The sequence below is a fragment of the Parus major genome, chromosome 23 (assembly GCF_001522545.3).
Source record: "Parus major isolate Abel chromosome 23, Parus_major1.1, whole genome shotgun sequence".
NCBI classification, from domain to species: Eukaryota; Metazoa; Chordata; class Aves; order Passeriformes; family Paridae; genus Parus; species Parus major.
Genome location: NC_031791.1, coordinates 4,835,497 through 4,850,808, shown reverse-complemented (window position 1 = coordinate 4,850,808; position 15,312 = coordinate 4,835,497). Strand labels below are relative to the sequence as shown.

General features: G+C 53.9%; 1 protein-coding gene across 9 annotated transcripts in view; it reads left to right on the top strand.

Annotated features, from left to right (window-relative positions):
• The window catches only part of SCMH1 (Scm polycomb group protein homolog 1), a 61,344-nt gene extending 46,252 nt beyond the window's left edge, over window positions 1-15,092 (top strand). For 7 of the 9 annotated variants that reach the window (XM_015649274.2, XM_015649275.2, XM_019008885.1 and 4 more), the window contains 5 exons: window positions 316-501; window positions 4,624-4,755; window positions 9,687-9,890; window positions 10,820-10,962; window positions 13,302-15,092. In XM_015649274.2, coding sequence (XP_015504760.1) covers window positions 316-501; window positions 4,624-4,755; window positions 9,687-9,890; window positions 10,820-10,962; window positions 13,302-13,427 — 791 coding nt within the window. In that variant the 3' untranslated portion in view covers window positions 13,428-15,092. The remainder of the gene's footprint in view (window positions 1-315; window positions 502-4,623; window positions 4,756-9,686; window positions 9,891-10,819; window positions 10,963-13,301) is intronic. The other 2 variants (XM_015649272.2, XM_015649273.2) reach the window with 2 other exon arrangements.
• The last annotated feature ends 220 nt before the right edge of the window (window positions 15,093-15,312 follow it).

Genomic DNA, 15,312 nt, shown 5'->3' with positions numbered 1-15,312 from the left:
CAGCAGGGGGGATTCCACAACTCCTCACGGAAAGACAAGAAATGCCCGGGTTTTTATTTGCCTTTAAGGCCGTGCGGAGCCGGAGCTGCGAGCGCAGGCCCCTCCTGGAATCCTTTGCGTTCCCTCGGCCGCGGCTCCCCGTGCTGGGTGCAGCAGGCTGGTCCTGGCCTGCCCCAGCAGCAAAAGGCAGTGGCTGTGTTGGCTCTCGACAGCCCGGCGATGCTGAGATCCAGGAGCTGGCTGTGCGGCCCTGGGCGTAGCCTCCCGCCTTGGCGGGGGGTTCACGTGTTGGGCTCTGTTTGTTTCTGTCTCCAGCTGTGTTTGATCGAGAACAGCACACTCTGAACCTGCCAGCAGTAAACAGTATCACCTACGTCCTCCGCTTCCTGGAGAAGCTGTGCCACAATCTGCGCAGTGACAACCTCTTTGGGAACCAGCCTTTCACTCAGAACAGCCACATGCAGCGCTCACACGAGTACGACCACGACAGGTATCTACCAGGTAGGAGCTGGGGCGGGGGCGGCACTGTAGGGACCCAGGTTTGATCTCTGTCTCTGAAGGCCTTCAGAGCCCTCACAGGGTTCATTGCATCACACCCAGTGTCGTGCACATTCCCACAGGGCTCTTGTGTAGGATTCCAGTTGCATTTTCTGCCTGTCGGTTTGGTTTCCATCTCCGCTGTAGGTTTCCGCTCATCCGTGCTGTCTCCTTGTCTTCCCTCCTCTCCTCGTCCCCCAGTCCTTCCTTCTTCCTGTAATCTGATTATGGTGACTTCATACAGCTAGGAATTCAGGTGAAAAGACTGCATGAGAAGGGAGAGTGAGAACATGCAGCAGCTTAACTGTAATTAGCAATTAATTAAAGCAGAGTGGTTTCCACACCGGTCATTGATCTGCTGGCAGCAGCCAGGGCATGCAGCCCTCGGTGACAATGAGCATTGAGGGGTGATGCTCATGCAGCAATCTGATGCAGATTCTGTTGGTTTTGGAGCAGCTCACCCCAGCAAGACAGTTCATGTCACAGTGCAGATTGTCAGGCTGCAAAACTGCTCAGAAGTAGAAGCAGTGGAAAACAAACGCACTGGTTCCCGCGCAGTGCTGGCCAGTGATGGGGTGATGGCTGCCAGGCTTCTGGGGCAGCTCCTGCTCCAGGAACGTCAATCATGGAGAGGATCCAAGCTGTCTGCACCCTCTTGGGTGGTTGACAAGTGCTGATCTCCTCTCCTGTCTTGCTTTCTTCCCCCTCTAGTCAGCAAGTAGTTGTTGTGTTGTTTGAGGTCTTTCCAAAGTTAATTCTTTGCATAATTATGGTTCTGGCAAGAAAAGCAGAAGTTGTATGAATGTAAAAGGATGAGCACTTAGAAAGAACTGTTTAAAGAGAAGTTGCTAAGCATGAGGTGTAGGAGCAAGAGCCAAATTCCACAGTGCTTCCATTCATTGCACCTCACAAAGCACCTGAGGCAGAGTCTAGAAAGAAGGAGGATCTTCCCATCCTCTGTTTCCTCCTGGCTGGAGCCAGCAGGGCCAGGAGCAGAGGAGCTGTAGGATATGCAAGGACAGGAGCAGCATGACTAGTTACTGGGACTGGAGGCTTTCCCCTGAGGAACCCTCAGGTAGAAGAAATCCCCATGTTTCAGTGTGGAGGTACCCTGTCATCACGAGAGCAAAACCTCAGTGGGAGGGAAAGCACCCAGCTCTGGGCACAGCTGAGCTCACACAGAGTTTCCAGCCTCTGTGAGAGGTCAGAGTTGGGCTGCTGGACAGTGTGGAAAAGTATAAATCAGAGTTCAGAGAAACTCAGGCAGAGCACGAGATCTGACACAATGCTGAGACCTGCCCATCCTGAACTCTGATTCAGAGTATTTACAGCACTTGAAGAAAATCAGCCACAGTCAGAGGTGTGGCAGCACCTAGTCCTGCAGTTCATCCTGATGTCTGAGCTTCTTGGGCATCTGCTCATGTGGCACCTTTCTCAGGCACCTGAAAGAAGGTGGTAAACTTTGTTATCTACACATTACAGTGGCTTCTGCTGAGGGCAGGGAAACAGAGCTGGTGATTTTGGGAAGTTTGGGCTGGTCATGGAGGAATGAGGGTGGAGTTGTACGTCCTTAAATCACACCAGATGTCAAGGCTGCTGTGCTCTCACCTTCAGCTCTGCATGTCCTGCCTTCTACAGTCTCCAGTACAGGGATGTCCTGCATGGGGCTGCTTCTCCCAGTGAATGGCCACTGGTTAGGACTGGGAGCTGCTCTGAGTTCCCAGAACAAACTGGGGGTGCCATGGAGAATTGGGGTGTGTGTGCTTGGGGCAGAGGGAAAGTCTGCAGCAGCCAGCAGTGCCATTCAGCCTTTCTGAGCAAATGGAAATGAGGAGAAGCAGAGTGAGCTGAACATCAGGAGCAGCTGTTGGCAGGGGACTGGGCAGCTGATTGCTGTTCATAGCAACATGAACATGATGTGACCTGGAGCCATCTGAAAACACAGGACTGCAGAGACCTTCTGGAGCACAGAGCCCTGGCTCCTGCTCTTACAGCACCACATGGTGCTTCTTGGATCCTCTCTAGAGTTGCAGATTTTGCTTTTCCATTGGAGATTGCTCCAGGGTTTTATGCTGAAATTTTAGAAACTATTTTGTTATTTCCAGCCCTGATTTATTCTTGGGCAACTTGGTGTCTGTGTCTCCTAGTCTTAATATTGTCTTTTAGCTTAACTTGGTTCTTTTTCTTCTGGAAGTAGTTGCAGAGCAGTTGGAGCCCTCAGAGGGGTTCATCTTTTGGCTGCTTTTCGCTCTCCTCAGACAGGGTTGGTTTGACTTGAACTTCATGGGGTGGCCAGAGTGAGCTGCTCTTCCCCCCAGCAGCCTCCCAAGGCAGGGGAGGTGAAATGTCCCTCCCAGCTGAGCTGTCATTTGGAGGCAAGGACAACTCTTTGTCCTTTTATCTCAATCCTTGCCTTTCTGCACAGTCCCCTCACTCTGTTCCCTTGTGCTTGTTCCTTCTCTAGCTGAAACATGGGCCCAGCATTGCCTTTGCACTGTCTCAAAGCACAGAACGAGTTAAAAACCTCCCTTCATCCCTGCCCTCTCCCTCCTCTGAGGTGCACAGCTCCATGCTGAGCAGGGCTTTTTTATCCAAGTAAATGATCTGCTTGTTCTCAGCATCCTTCTCGAAATGAGCATTTATCCTCTGAGTTTTGGGGTCCTTTCCTCTCAGATTATTTCCTCTTTGGTGATACACATTCATGAGGTTTATGTCATTTTTGAACTGAAGGCATTTTCTTTTTATTCCTGATGATCTGAGTACAGCCCTGTTACTCCATTCTTTATTTTCTCAAAACTTGTCCTTTAAAACCAGAATTCTATTTTTGGTTTTTCCTCTCATTAATTTACACTTCTGATTCCTAGGGTTAACTTCTATAACCTGACCTGCTGTGTATGCATTATTTTTAATACCAACCACTCTTAAAAAAATAACCAAAACCTGATGAAACCTTTGTAAAGCTTCACTTTGTGTTGTGGTTCTGTGGCTGTTGGGTGAAGGTCATGCAGTTTGGCACAGGGCTGTCCAGAGACATTACCAAGAGCATGTGTTCCCCTGTTTGGGCAGTGTTTCTTACAAGGGCTCATCCTGAGGATGGAATTTGTTTTTCTGACAATAATTTTTGGTCATACTGCTATGGAATCCCTCAGTGCAAGTAGCTCTTTCATTTCCCTGATGAGCAGATACCTTCTCTACCTTTGTGTTTCTCCTTAATCAACTCAACTGTGCCCATCTGGTGCTTTCCCCCACCTGTACCTCCATTTGTTGGGCATTCTGTATCTCCCTTGGTGTCAGTCCTGTTGTTCCCTCCTGCCCTGTGCCAGCTCCAGGCTGGTGGTGGCTCCTGGCATTTGTGCAGGAGCATTTAACCCCTGTGTGCCCACCCCAGGAACGCCGTGAACTCCCACGTGTCACCTGCAAGAGCCCAGCTGGGAGCTGCTGGCCTGTGTGGGCAGGGGAGGGTCACCTCAGCTGGGACAGGGTCTGCCACCCCTGTGTCACTTACCTGGCTGCTGTCCCCATCAGTGTCAGTGCTTCCATCCCTTGTCCATCAGCCGTGTGTGCAGAGACGTCCTGGCCTGTCCCAGTGTCCCGTCTGCTGTGCAGGGCGTGGAGATCCCATCCTTGGCATGTGTTTGGAGAGCAGCCTGGGGGGTCCATGGAGGGGGGAGATTGGAAATTGGAGTAGGGTTTAAACCAGCACTGTGTATGGCACAGAGGGGCTGCAATTTGTCCAAGGCTTGTTTGCCAGGTGTCCAAGGGTGCACCTGAAATGTGACAGTGGGATGAGCAAGGAATTGTGTGCTATGAGCCAAGGTGTAGAATGAGGAGAAATGGAATTAAGTCAATAATTAGAGGTGATGTTTGGGTGAAATATGGCAAAACATGGCTAAGATACCTTGTTAGTTTTCTCACCACCCTTTTTCTCTGATAAAACCCACAAACTCTGCCCTGCCAGATGTGCTGGATTGCAGCTTGAGCAGGTGGTGGGTGCCCAGGCTGGCAGTGCACACAAGGCTCAGGGGACTCTGTCTGCATTTCCCAGGACGTCTCCACTCCTAAAGAGGGCTTGTTCTCTTTTCCTAGACAGAAGCAGTTCGTTAGACGGCTCTCTGCAGGGACCAGGCCGGGGTACAAAGCGCTATTCCCAAGATTCCCCTCCATACAGTGCTCCTCTCTCCCCCAAGTTACCAAAGAATGACCGTCACCCTTTGGAAGGTGAGCACAGCGTGTCTCTTCCCAAAGCTGGCTGTTCCCAGCTCCCTGTCCCGCCTGCAGCAGGGTCAGATCTGGCTTTGCTTGTCCCTGGCATGGGTTGTGCTTGGTATCCAGAGGGGAGTGGATGAGCTGCTCTGTGGTGAGACAGGTTCCCCACACAGATGTGTCAGGCATGTGGAATGCAGTGGGAATTCCTTCTAACCCTGGCAGTCCTCATCTCACTCCGTGTAATCTGGTTTAGCTTCCCTGGCTGTGCATGGGGTTAACAGTGCCCAAACTGCCCAGCTGCCTCGGTCCATCTGCCCTGCATTTTTCCCTGGGGGTTTGCTGCAGCCTGTTGTACAGATGCTGATGTGCAGCTGTACAGCCAGGAACTTGCTGCCCTTTCCCAGGATCTCATCTTGTTCCTCACAGGCCTCCCTAAAACAGCCTGGGAGTGTCACTGGCTCCACCAGCTCAGCCACACCATTCCCATCCCACGCTGCTGCTCCTTCCCAGAGCCCCTCGGGATAACACTGCTGCAGATGTGCTGGGCCATGCTCCCAACAGCAGCTGCAGGAGGCTCCTCCTTGGTGTGGGATCCACAGGTGTCCCTTGCATGCACAGGTGGGAGATTTCCAGGACTCCCTGAACTGAGTAATCTTCAATAAATACACTCCCACTTTTGTTCTGAGCTGCAAACCCTTCATAATGCAGACTGAAGATTTAATCTTGGTGAGGCTTTTAATGAATGGGTGGTGAAATCTGCCAAGGTATTAGTCACAATTCTTTGTGACTGAAATCCCTGAAAAATTGCTGAAGACTCCTGGGTGGGCTCACAGTCCAGTGGCTTTGTGCTCTCTTGCTGTCCCTTTAGAATCCCCATTTCCCTGGTTTTCTTGGGTTGCTGATCCCAGGTGTGAGTGCCCAGCTCTTGTGTGGGTGATTTTGGTCTGTGTCCTGTGCTCTGCAGGATCACTGACCCTGTCTCTAAGCACAGCTGCTCTGAACTTGCCCAGAGCCACTGCATTTGGGCACCCTTTGGCACAGCAGGTGGGACATGCAGAGTTCAGCCTGTTCTTGAAGCACTCCAAAGGTTCAGATGCCTTGGTTGGGTGGTGAATATTGCACACTCTGTATTGTCAGTGAACAGACACAGTGGGTAATTCCACAATGGGTAATTCCAAGGAGGAGCCTTCAATAGGTTTCTACAAGATTGATTCTTAGTCTGCTTCAAATCTATTCAGTTATCCCTTGGCCTTCAAAGGGGTTGTGCCATCTGGATGCCAGAATTCTCCAGCCTCTTCCAGAAAAACACAGAAAAGTGGGCAGGAAGCGTGTCTGTGTGTGAGGGGGGTGATCCTTCCTGCAGCAGCTTGGTCTGGTTCTGTTCTTTGTCCAAGCAATGAGGTGAAGTTTCAAATTCCATCTAGAAATTCATTCTTATCCCACAGCTAAAAGCTGTAATGAATACATCCTCCTCCACCATGAAATTGAGGTTCAGGCAGGAATATTTGCATTTCAGAGGACATATTTTAAGAATATGCACTTGAAATACTCAGATATTGAGTATTTCTTTAGCAAGGGACATCTTCTCATGGGAATGAACCCTGTCTCAGCCAGCAGCTCCTGAACACATCCCAGTTTGCCATATGGAAGGCTGTGAGCAGCAGTGGGACATCTCCATTCACCCTGCATTTGGCACAAAGCAGACATGAGGAGGGGATCTAATGTCTTACATTGTTTTTCCTCTTGCAGCCAGTGGTGTTTCTGTGGCTTTTAGCTGAAACACTGCAGTCCCAGCACAGTGGGGACCTGCCTTCACAGCCCATCACTTGCTGGAAGCAGTGGGTGTTCAGGAGTAGTGCAAATCACATTTGTGCTTGTGGCCAAACTCCCATGTTTTAGCAGTAAAATGACACTGTTGAGTCTATAGCACTATTTGTTTAATTAAACTTTAATTATCTGCTCCCTGCCTCTCCGCCACTAATTGTGCCATGTTTCCCTACAATGTGCCAACTGCCAGCCTTTAGTTAAATCCAACAGTTTGTCTAAGGAAATCTGCCTAAGGATCAGCCACCTCCTGCTCCAACTCTGGTTATCAAGGGTGGAGGATCCTGGATCTTGCCTGAGTGCACTTGTGCCCTGCCACTTGCAGGAGCATCTTGTCTACAGATAATTCCCAGGGGCAGTAATCATTTCCCTCTTGCCTCATCTCCTTCTCCCTTCCCTGGAGGTATCACTCATTGAGCACTTCCCTGTGTACTTGTATTTGTAGGAAAACCCTCCATCTGTCTTGCACTGCCCCTGCCACAAAGCCCCCAGCTGTGCTGCAGTGTTACAGCCCAAGCAGGCACTCAGCTGTGCAGGGATAGGGAACCTGGGGATCACTCTGTGCCTTCAGTTTGACCTCCTGGGCAAAAAACCACCATCCCCCAGGGCTCCATCCACAGCCCTCAGGTGTGTGATCAGCGTGTGAGAACAGCATCTCATATTTGCAGAGTGCATCACAGCACATTGCTATCATGACACTGTGCTGTTAATTGTTGGGTGAGGGCATTTCTGAGGGTGAGTTTTGGATCCTCAGCCTTGCACTGACAGGAGGCTGTGCCTGTGCTCTGAAATTCCTTCTGCTGACTCCAGTCCCTGCTGTGAGAGCTCTGGGGGTTTTGGGAGCACTCAGACACGTGTGTGCATGGCCCAGCACATCTGGCTGAGTGTCCCAGGACTTCCTGGCAAGCTGAAGCTCTCTGTCACCTGAGAAGGTGCTGGGTTTCCTTGGAGGGCTGAGAAGCACAGCTTGGACCTGTTCCCATGCCCACAGCCACTGCAGAGGACTGTGCCCACTGACCCCTCTCCTGCCTCTGTCCTTCTCTGGCAGTCAGCACCCTTCCCCAGATGTTTAATGGGAAGTGTTTTGGGGTGTAAACAGAACTGTCCTGTTGAACAGGAGGGCAAATGGAGTTGCTTGGAAGCAGCTACAGTGGAAACCCATTGGTGTGACACCCCCAGGTGGGTCTGGCTGGGCCAGATCCCCACCCAGCCCAGGCCAGGGCAGCCAGCTCTGGTTTGCATCCAGTCTGAGGCTGAAATGCAATGGTGGGAGTGCAGGAGGGCTTTGAAGTTATTCAGGAATAGCCATGGGTCAGCAAACTGTTTTTTATGCACCCAGAGCAGGTGAGAACACACCTGTCCATGCAGGAAACAAGTGACAAGTGGGCCAGCACAGGACAGGTCACCAGAGGTAGCAGTCCTCACACCAGCAGTTTGTACATCAGGTTTTAAGGTTGTGCTGCTGTTTCTGGGCACATCCCAGAGACCTTAAATCAAAGAAAGGCAGCAGTGGCAAATCCCTGGGGTGGGAGCAGCAATTACCCAGTAATAACCCCACACTGGGCTGGCCAACAGCCAGACAAGGCTGTTCCCATTTCATATCCCTACCATGTGAAGCCCTGGAAGGTCAGGGCTGGCCCATCTGAGCTGGCCTCTGTGTCTCTGCTCAAACACAGGCAGCAGGACATGAGACCAGGAGATCCCAGCTCTCACAGCAGTGCCACAGCTCATAGAAACCAGAGCAAATAAAGTGTAGCTGAGAGAGGCTGCCCCAGTCCCAACGTCTGCAGCACTTGGCAGCCACTTCAGGCTCTGGCAAGCTGCTCTTCCCTTCACTGGAGCATGGCAGCATCAGCTCAGCAGGGAATTTGGGGAAATCTCAACAGCTTTTGGGTCCCAGAGGCCGCAGATCCCGAACCCTCACCACGATCCCAGTTCAGCACAGCAGCGCTCTGCTGCCTTCTCACCTGCTGCTCCTGTAGTCTGGGAGGTGCCGGGGAAGAAACCCAGGCCTGGCCAGTGCTCTGGCCTCTCCAGCCTTGCCAGCTGCCATGGTTTGAGTGGCTCAGGGCTGGAGCTGCCCTCGGGGTCCCTACAGATGCTGCTGGAGGAGCTGCAGCTCCCGTGTGCTGGAGTGCACAGGCAGTGCCCCTCGCTGTGGAGCTGCTTCCCTCCCTGGCAGGTATTTCACCCTAAAGAACACAGCAGTTTGAGGGTGACTCATGAGGCACAAGGACCTCCTGGCTGAGACTCAGCTGTGCTGTAGTAAAACCTGCAGAGGTGGCCCTGCATTGGAGCTATCACAGTGTAGAGGCAGATCTTGCTGGCTCAGCCAATGCAGCCTGGCACCCTGGACAGTCTCCTCAGCCCCTCCATGCCATGGACAGCTGCAAGTTCAGTGCATTTATGGAGAAGGTGAGGAAACCACTATTCTCTAATACCCTGCCTGGGGAGAGCCCTCAGCCCAGACCCTCCTCTGCATGTTCCAGTATGGGGAGTTGGCCTCTGATGTGGTTAGACTGGAAAAGGGCCCAGCAGGAGGCCAGGAGGGACGAGCAGCTCATCACCAGCGTGTTGCTTTTGGGGCCAGAGGACCAGCAGGGCGTGGGAGCATTGCCTGGCCCTGATGGCTCAGCTCCCTCCTGCTCTGCATGTGTGTGTGACACCCCAGTCAAGCACCAGGGCTGTTCCCTTGCACGCTGATGCTGAGGATGTGCAGTGTGTGACCCTCGGGGAGCGTCCCCTCCCCTTCCTGTCCAGGACTGCCTGTGAGTCCTGTGTCCATTGGCATCCAGATGGGACAGCCCTGCCCCACCCCACAGTGCCACAGAGGGGCCCAGGGCACTCAGGCCATGGCTGGTGGTGGTTCAGAGCAGCTGAACAAAGGAGCTGCTGCTGCAGCCTGGGACTGTTGTCACCACCCTGGTTGGACTGGCAGTGGCAGATGGTGCCACCATGTGCAGATTGGCAGCTAGTGAACAGCAGGGCTGTGCCTGGTTTGATCCCTGTGCTGGAGAGAGACCAGCCAGGGGTCGGAGGCAGCGAGCGCTGCCGCTGCTGTGGCTCTGCCGTGGGGCCGTGGCGTTCGGGTGCACTAACTGCAGCTTGGTGCGTTCCAGGTGAAACCTTTGTCCTGGCAGATGGCCTCCCAGGGCCCTTAGAGCCTCGCCTGGACCCCATGGACTCTGCCTTGAACTCTGTCAATTCATCCAGCCACAGCAGGAGCTCCAGAGACTATCGCCTGCCAGGATACAGGCACCTGCACCAGCCCTCTAGCCTCAGCCAGGGCAGCACCTCTGCCCTGCGCAGGCTTAGCTCTGGGGGTAAGAGCTCAGAACAGCCCTGCAGCTGTCAATTGGGCAATAAAGGGCTATTCTAACTCCAGTGCACCTTTCTAACTTCAGCAAGTCTGTTAGGTGTGATGGCACCTGGCAGGTGGCAGTGTGGACAGGTGACATTTCTCCTTTGGCTGGTGACTGGGTGGACCCGGAGGTCAGTGGGGAGAAAGGGACAGGCAGGAGCTGAACTGTGTCCAAGTGATAAATGGGTGTCTGAGTCTGCAAGGATGCATTGGGAATGGCTGGGGAGTTGAGAGTTGCCTGGTGGGGCTGGGAGGGTGAGTGGCACTTGTCTGTACAGAGGAGAGGGGCAGGAGCTGAGCTGCTCATGGCAGCATGTTACAAACAGCGTCATTTTAGGTGCATGGCATCAGTGAAAGCCTCTGAACAGCTCAGGCTGCTGGTGCCTGAGACAGCTGAGACAAGGGGCTGTGCACGCTGGGAGCAGGACCTGTGCCAGCTCAGGCTGTGCTTTTGGACAGCAGGAGGTCACCTGTGGGTTCAGTCCATCAGAAGGTGCAGCAGTGAAAACATAAAGCAGTTTTGCAGTGTTAAATGTGCTAAAGGTGTTGGGAGGGGAGAGATGTGGGAATGGCAGGGGGGTGTCCTGCAGAGGTGGGAGGTGTCAGCCCATGGACAAAGAGGAGTGGGAGCTGGGGACAAACAGGGGGAGTGGGGTTTGAGAGAGGGGACAAGGGATCAGTACAGAAAGCTGCCCTGAAAAGTCAGGCCTAAGGAGAGGGAAAAGGCTTCTGAGCCAGACCTGCGCTGCAGGAATCTGGGGCACACCTGGGACGTGCCCCTTGCTGTGTCTCTGCCCTGCTGTGGGAGAGGAGCTGAGTGGTGGATCGAGGGGGAATGACCTTGGGGCGGTGCCAGGGACCCCCAGTGACGGCTCTGTCTGGCATCCCCAGGCTCGGACAGGTACCTGGGCTCCCGGGACACCTCCCGGCTCAGCAGCCGCGACCCCTCGTCCTGGACGGTGGAGGAGGTGATGCAGTTCATCCGTGAGTCAGACCCACAGCTGGGCCCCCACGCTGACCTCTTCAGAAAACATGTGAGTGCCATGTACAGATGTGTGGGTTACACCTGGGAGGGGGCAAATCACACAGACAAAATCCAGCAGTCGGAACACGGCAGCACTTGAGATGGAGTTTTGTGCTTAATAAAAAGATCCCCATAAATCCTGCTCATGCCCTGTGTGGATCCTCATCAGAGCCCCTCAGGGTTCTGGGTGCATACAGAGCCTCTGCAGTGAATCCCAGTGCTGAAAACTCTGCTCCTCCTGGACTTTATACTCAACTCATGGCAAATTTCTCCTGGCAAGAAACACGTACCGAGTGGGATTCAGAGTGCATTGCTGCTCAGCTCCAGTGACAGGGAGTCTCCTGAGGCTCTGATCCTTGTTCACATGTGTAGGTGTAAAACAGCTGCAGACAGTTTGGAGTTTGTACCATCACAGCTACAGGAGAGGTCTGGCAGCTGCATGTCCTGAGCCCTCTGCCTTGTGGTAAAGTCCATATTCTGGTGCTGCTCATGAAGAGCAGTGGGAGCAAACACCCAGCACCGTGTCCTGCTCCGGGCTGGGCTGACCCAACACTTCCTTTTTGAATTTGTTTTATTTTAGAAACACAATTTCTCTTACAGTTGAGAAATGTTTGTTTTAATTATGAAAAGCTGCCAAGGGACAGAAGTGCTCTGGATTGTCAGTCCTGAGGAGAAACTTGCTTTCATCTGTGGAAGTGAAAAACAGATCAAACGTAGTACTGGAGATCCCTGGAGATCTCACCAACCTGAAAGCAACTGAACATTGACAAAGGACAGGATTTTCTGTTGTTTGAGGTTGTGACTTTCGTTTTTCATTTACAAGCCAATTCACATTTTCTTCATGGAAAACTGTCCAGTGCAAAGCTCTGCACCCAGCCTGGACTGGGTCATGGACAGGAGTACAGCAAGGAACTGGCAGACTTTCACAAATGCCAAGTACAAAGCTTTTCTGGTTGTTCTAAGCTTCATGATCCATCCCCTCCTTCATCTCAGGAGGGACACATCTGGCTCTGCTGTAAAGGATCAGATGCTTTGAAAGCTGCTGTGTTGGAATCAGCCCCAGTGGGGATGAGGAGCTCCAGCACTCTGCCAGTGGCTGGGACTGTGCTGTGAAGCTCCAGAAATAAAACCACAGAATCATTCAGGTTGGAGAAGCCCTCTGAGGTCATACAGTCCAACATTCCCCCACCACTAAACCATTTTCCCAAGTGCCACATCCACATGTTTTTCAAACACTTCAGGGATGGTGATTTCAGCCATCTCTCCCCTTTCAAGAAAGAAATTTTTCCTGATATCAGGCACAGAGTCACCAGTCACAGAGCACAGGCTCTTTGTGTTTTGGGATCTGTTCCCTAACCTCCATCTTCAGCCAGGGCTGTCAGCACGGACACATCCTCTGCCAGATTCCCCCTGTCACTCCCCTGCCAGTGAAACCTCCCTTTCCCTTCCTCCCCACCTCCCTCAGCAAGTGCTGGGAATGGCTCCTGGATGTTGATCACCCAGCAGAATTCCCATCACTCACATGGCTCAGCAGGGTGGATGTGCTGTCCCTACTGGATGTCCATACTGGGATATCTCTACTGGGATGTCCATACTGGGGTGTCCATACTGGGGTGTCCATACTGGATGTCCATACTGGGGTGTCCATACTGGCTGTCCATACTGGGGTGTCCATACTGGGACGTCCATACTGGGATGTCCATACTGGGACGTCCATACTGGGATGTCCATACTGAGGTGTCCATACTGGATGTCCATACTGGCTGTCCATACTGGGGTGTCCATACTGGGATGTCCATACTGGGACGTCCATACTGGGATGTCCATACTGGGGTGTTCATACTGGGGTGTCCATACTGGATGTCCATACTGGATGTCCATACTGGGGTGTCCATACTGGGGTGTCCATACTGGAGTGTCCATACTGGGGTGTCCCTACTGGGATGTCCATACTGGGGTGTCCATACTGGGATGTCCCTACTGGATATCCATACTGGGGTGTCCATACTGAGGTGTCCATACTGGGATGTCCATACTGGCTGTCCATACTGGCTGTCCATACTGGCTGTCCATACTGGGGTGTCCATACTGGGGTGTCCATACTGGGATGTCCATACTGGGATGTCCATACTGGATGTCCATACTGGATGTCCACACTGGGATGTCCATACTGGCTGTCCATACTGGATGTCCATACTGGCTGTCCATACTGGCTGTCCATACTGGCTGTCCATACTGGGATGTCCATACTGGGGGGTCCATACTGGGATGCTGCTGAGCAGGGCTCTCACACCCAGCCCTGCTGTTGCATTTTGGTGCCATCACAAGCAGTGCCCTTCATCCCTGCAGGAGATCGACGGGAAAGCCCTGCTCTTGCTGCGGAGTGACATGATGATGAAGTACATGGGGCTGAAGCTGGGGCCAGCCCTGAAGCTCACTTACCACATCGACAAGCTAAAGCAAGGCAAGTTCTGAGAGGACTGCTGGCCGGATGGATCCTGGAAGCTCCGCTCCCGGCTGTCCCCACCCGCGCTCACCTGCCGACAGGTCCGCATGCACACACCCCTTCTGCCGCCGCCGGACACTCCCGTGCCCCCGGGCCCGGCCAGGCCCCGGCAGCGCTCAGGAGGAGCCGGGCACAGCTGGGCTTTGCCCCAGACTCGAGCTGTGGGTGTTGGAGCGGCTCTTGGCAGCGCTCCTCCCTGGGCTCACGGCGCTGCTCCCCCGGCTGGAGCAGCGCTGCAGGCGGTGCCCGTGGGGACGGGGTGTTTGCCTCGGCTCCTCCTGCTCCAGCCGTGCCTGCTGGGGCAGCCCCTGGGCACTGAGCCTGCCCAGCCTCGAGGGGCTCGGTGCCCCCAGTCTGCCCTCAGCCCTGTGCCAGCACGGCGAGCTCGGAGCAGCCAGCCCGGTCTTCCACACTGGGGGAGCCCGTGCGCCCGGCTCTGCCTGCCCCAGCTCCTGCCCCGGCCCCAGCCGGGCACACCGGGCCGGCCGGGGAAGGTTCCATGTTTATTCCTGGCTGGGGAGGCCGTGTGGGAGCGTGGAGCGAGCTGGGAGAGCTGAGGAGCGGGGCTGGCCTGGCACGGCCCTGGGCTGGTGTTGGACACTGCCTGGATGCTGCAAGACTCGGCTGATCCTTCCCACCTATTTTTTTTCTTTAATTTTGGTGGTTTGGTTTTTTTTTTTTGAAGTTTTTTTTTTTACTAAGGAGTTGTCTGTTTGAAACAACGAGATGATTTTTCTACCTGTGTTGAACTTGCAGCTCTTGGTGATTTTTAGCCAGAGCTGCTAAGGTTTGTCTTCCCAGGGGCCCTCCTGCTCCTCTAGAGTTTTGGTCTGTCCCTGCTCAGCGTGTGCGAGGTTTTGGGTCTGGTCTTTGCCCTTCCCGAGGCACCTGTTGGTCTCAGGCAGTTTAATGTATTTATTTTTGATGGCACTTGAGCGGTTCCCGTGGTCCCAGACACGTTTCTGCAGCTGCACGAGGAATGTTGGGAGCAGAGCCAGCAGCTGTGCCCTGGACAGCAGCTGCAGCTCGGGGCTGCCCAGACCCCGCAGCATCACCAGCACCAGCCTGGCCTGAGCTGGGACAGGACAGGGCTGTCCCCAGTGTGTGCCCCCACACACACACACACACATACACACACACGCTTCCTCTGCAGTGACCAAAGGGCTGGGACAGAATCTCCACTCCAAGCACTTCCTTCTCCTGTCCTCAGCTCACCCTCTGCATCCGGAGCCGCAGCTCACCCCCTCCCCTGCAGCCTCGAGGGCCTGGCCAGCAGCAGGACGTGGTGACCAACCCTCCAGGCTCTTGCACTGAGTCAGGTTTACCCCTAAGGGGCAAAGTTGCAAAAAAAAAAATAAAAAAAAATACCCCAAACCCCAAAGTAATAAAAAGGCAAATGGCTTTTTGTCCTCTAGCGCTGCTGGCCCGGGGCTGGGGGCTCTGGCTGCTCACAGAGCCCCTCACTCACGGCACAGCCCGGGGCTGGGGGCTCTGGCTGCTCACAGAGCCCCTCACTCACGGCACAGCCCCGGAGCTCAGCCCCGCTGCAGCCAGGCCCCAGCAGGGTCAGCCAGTGCTTTCCTCTGCACTTATTTTACGTTGATTTGTTTATAAATAAAAGGATACCAAGTTCCTCTCTGCTGTTTGTGCACTGAGCTGGGGCTGAGCCCTGGCTGGGGGGGAGCACAGGGATGGGCAGTGGGCGCTGCCCCAGGACTGAGCCCCGGGCACAGCAGCTCAAGGTGGGCACCAAAGCAGAGCTCTCCATCCCACTGGGGTGCAGCACCCCAGCTCCAGCAGGCCCAGGGCTGCTGTGGGACCAGCAAACCCTGGGGTTGGACAGCAGAACAGCCC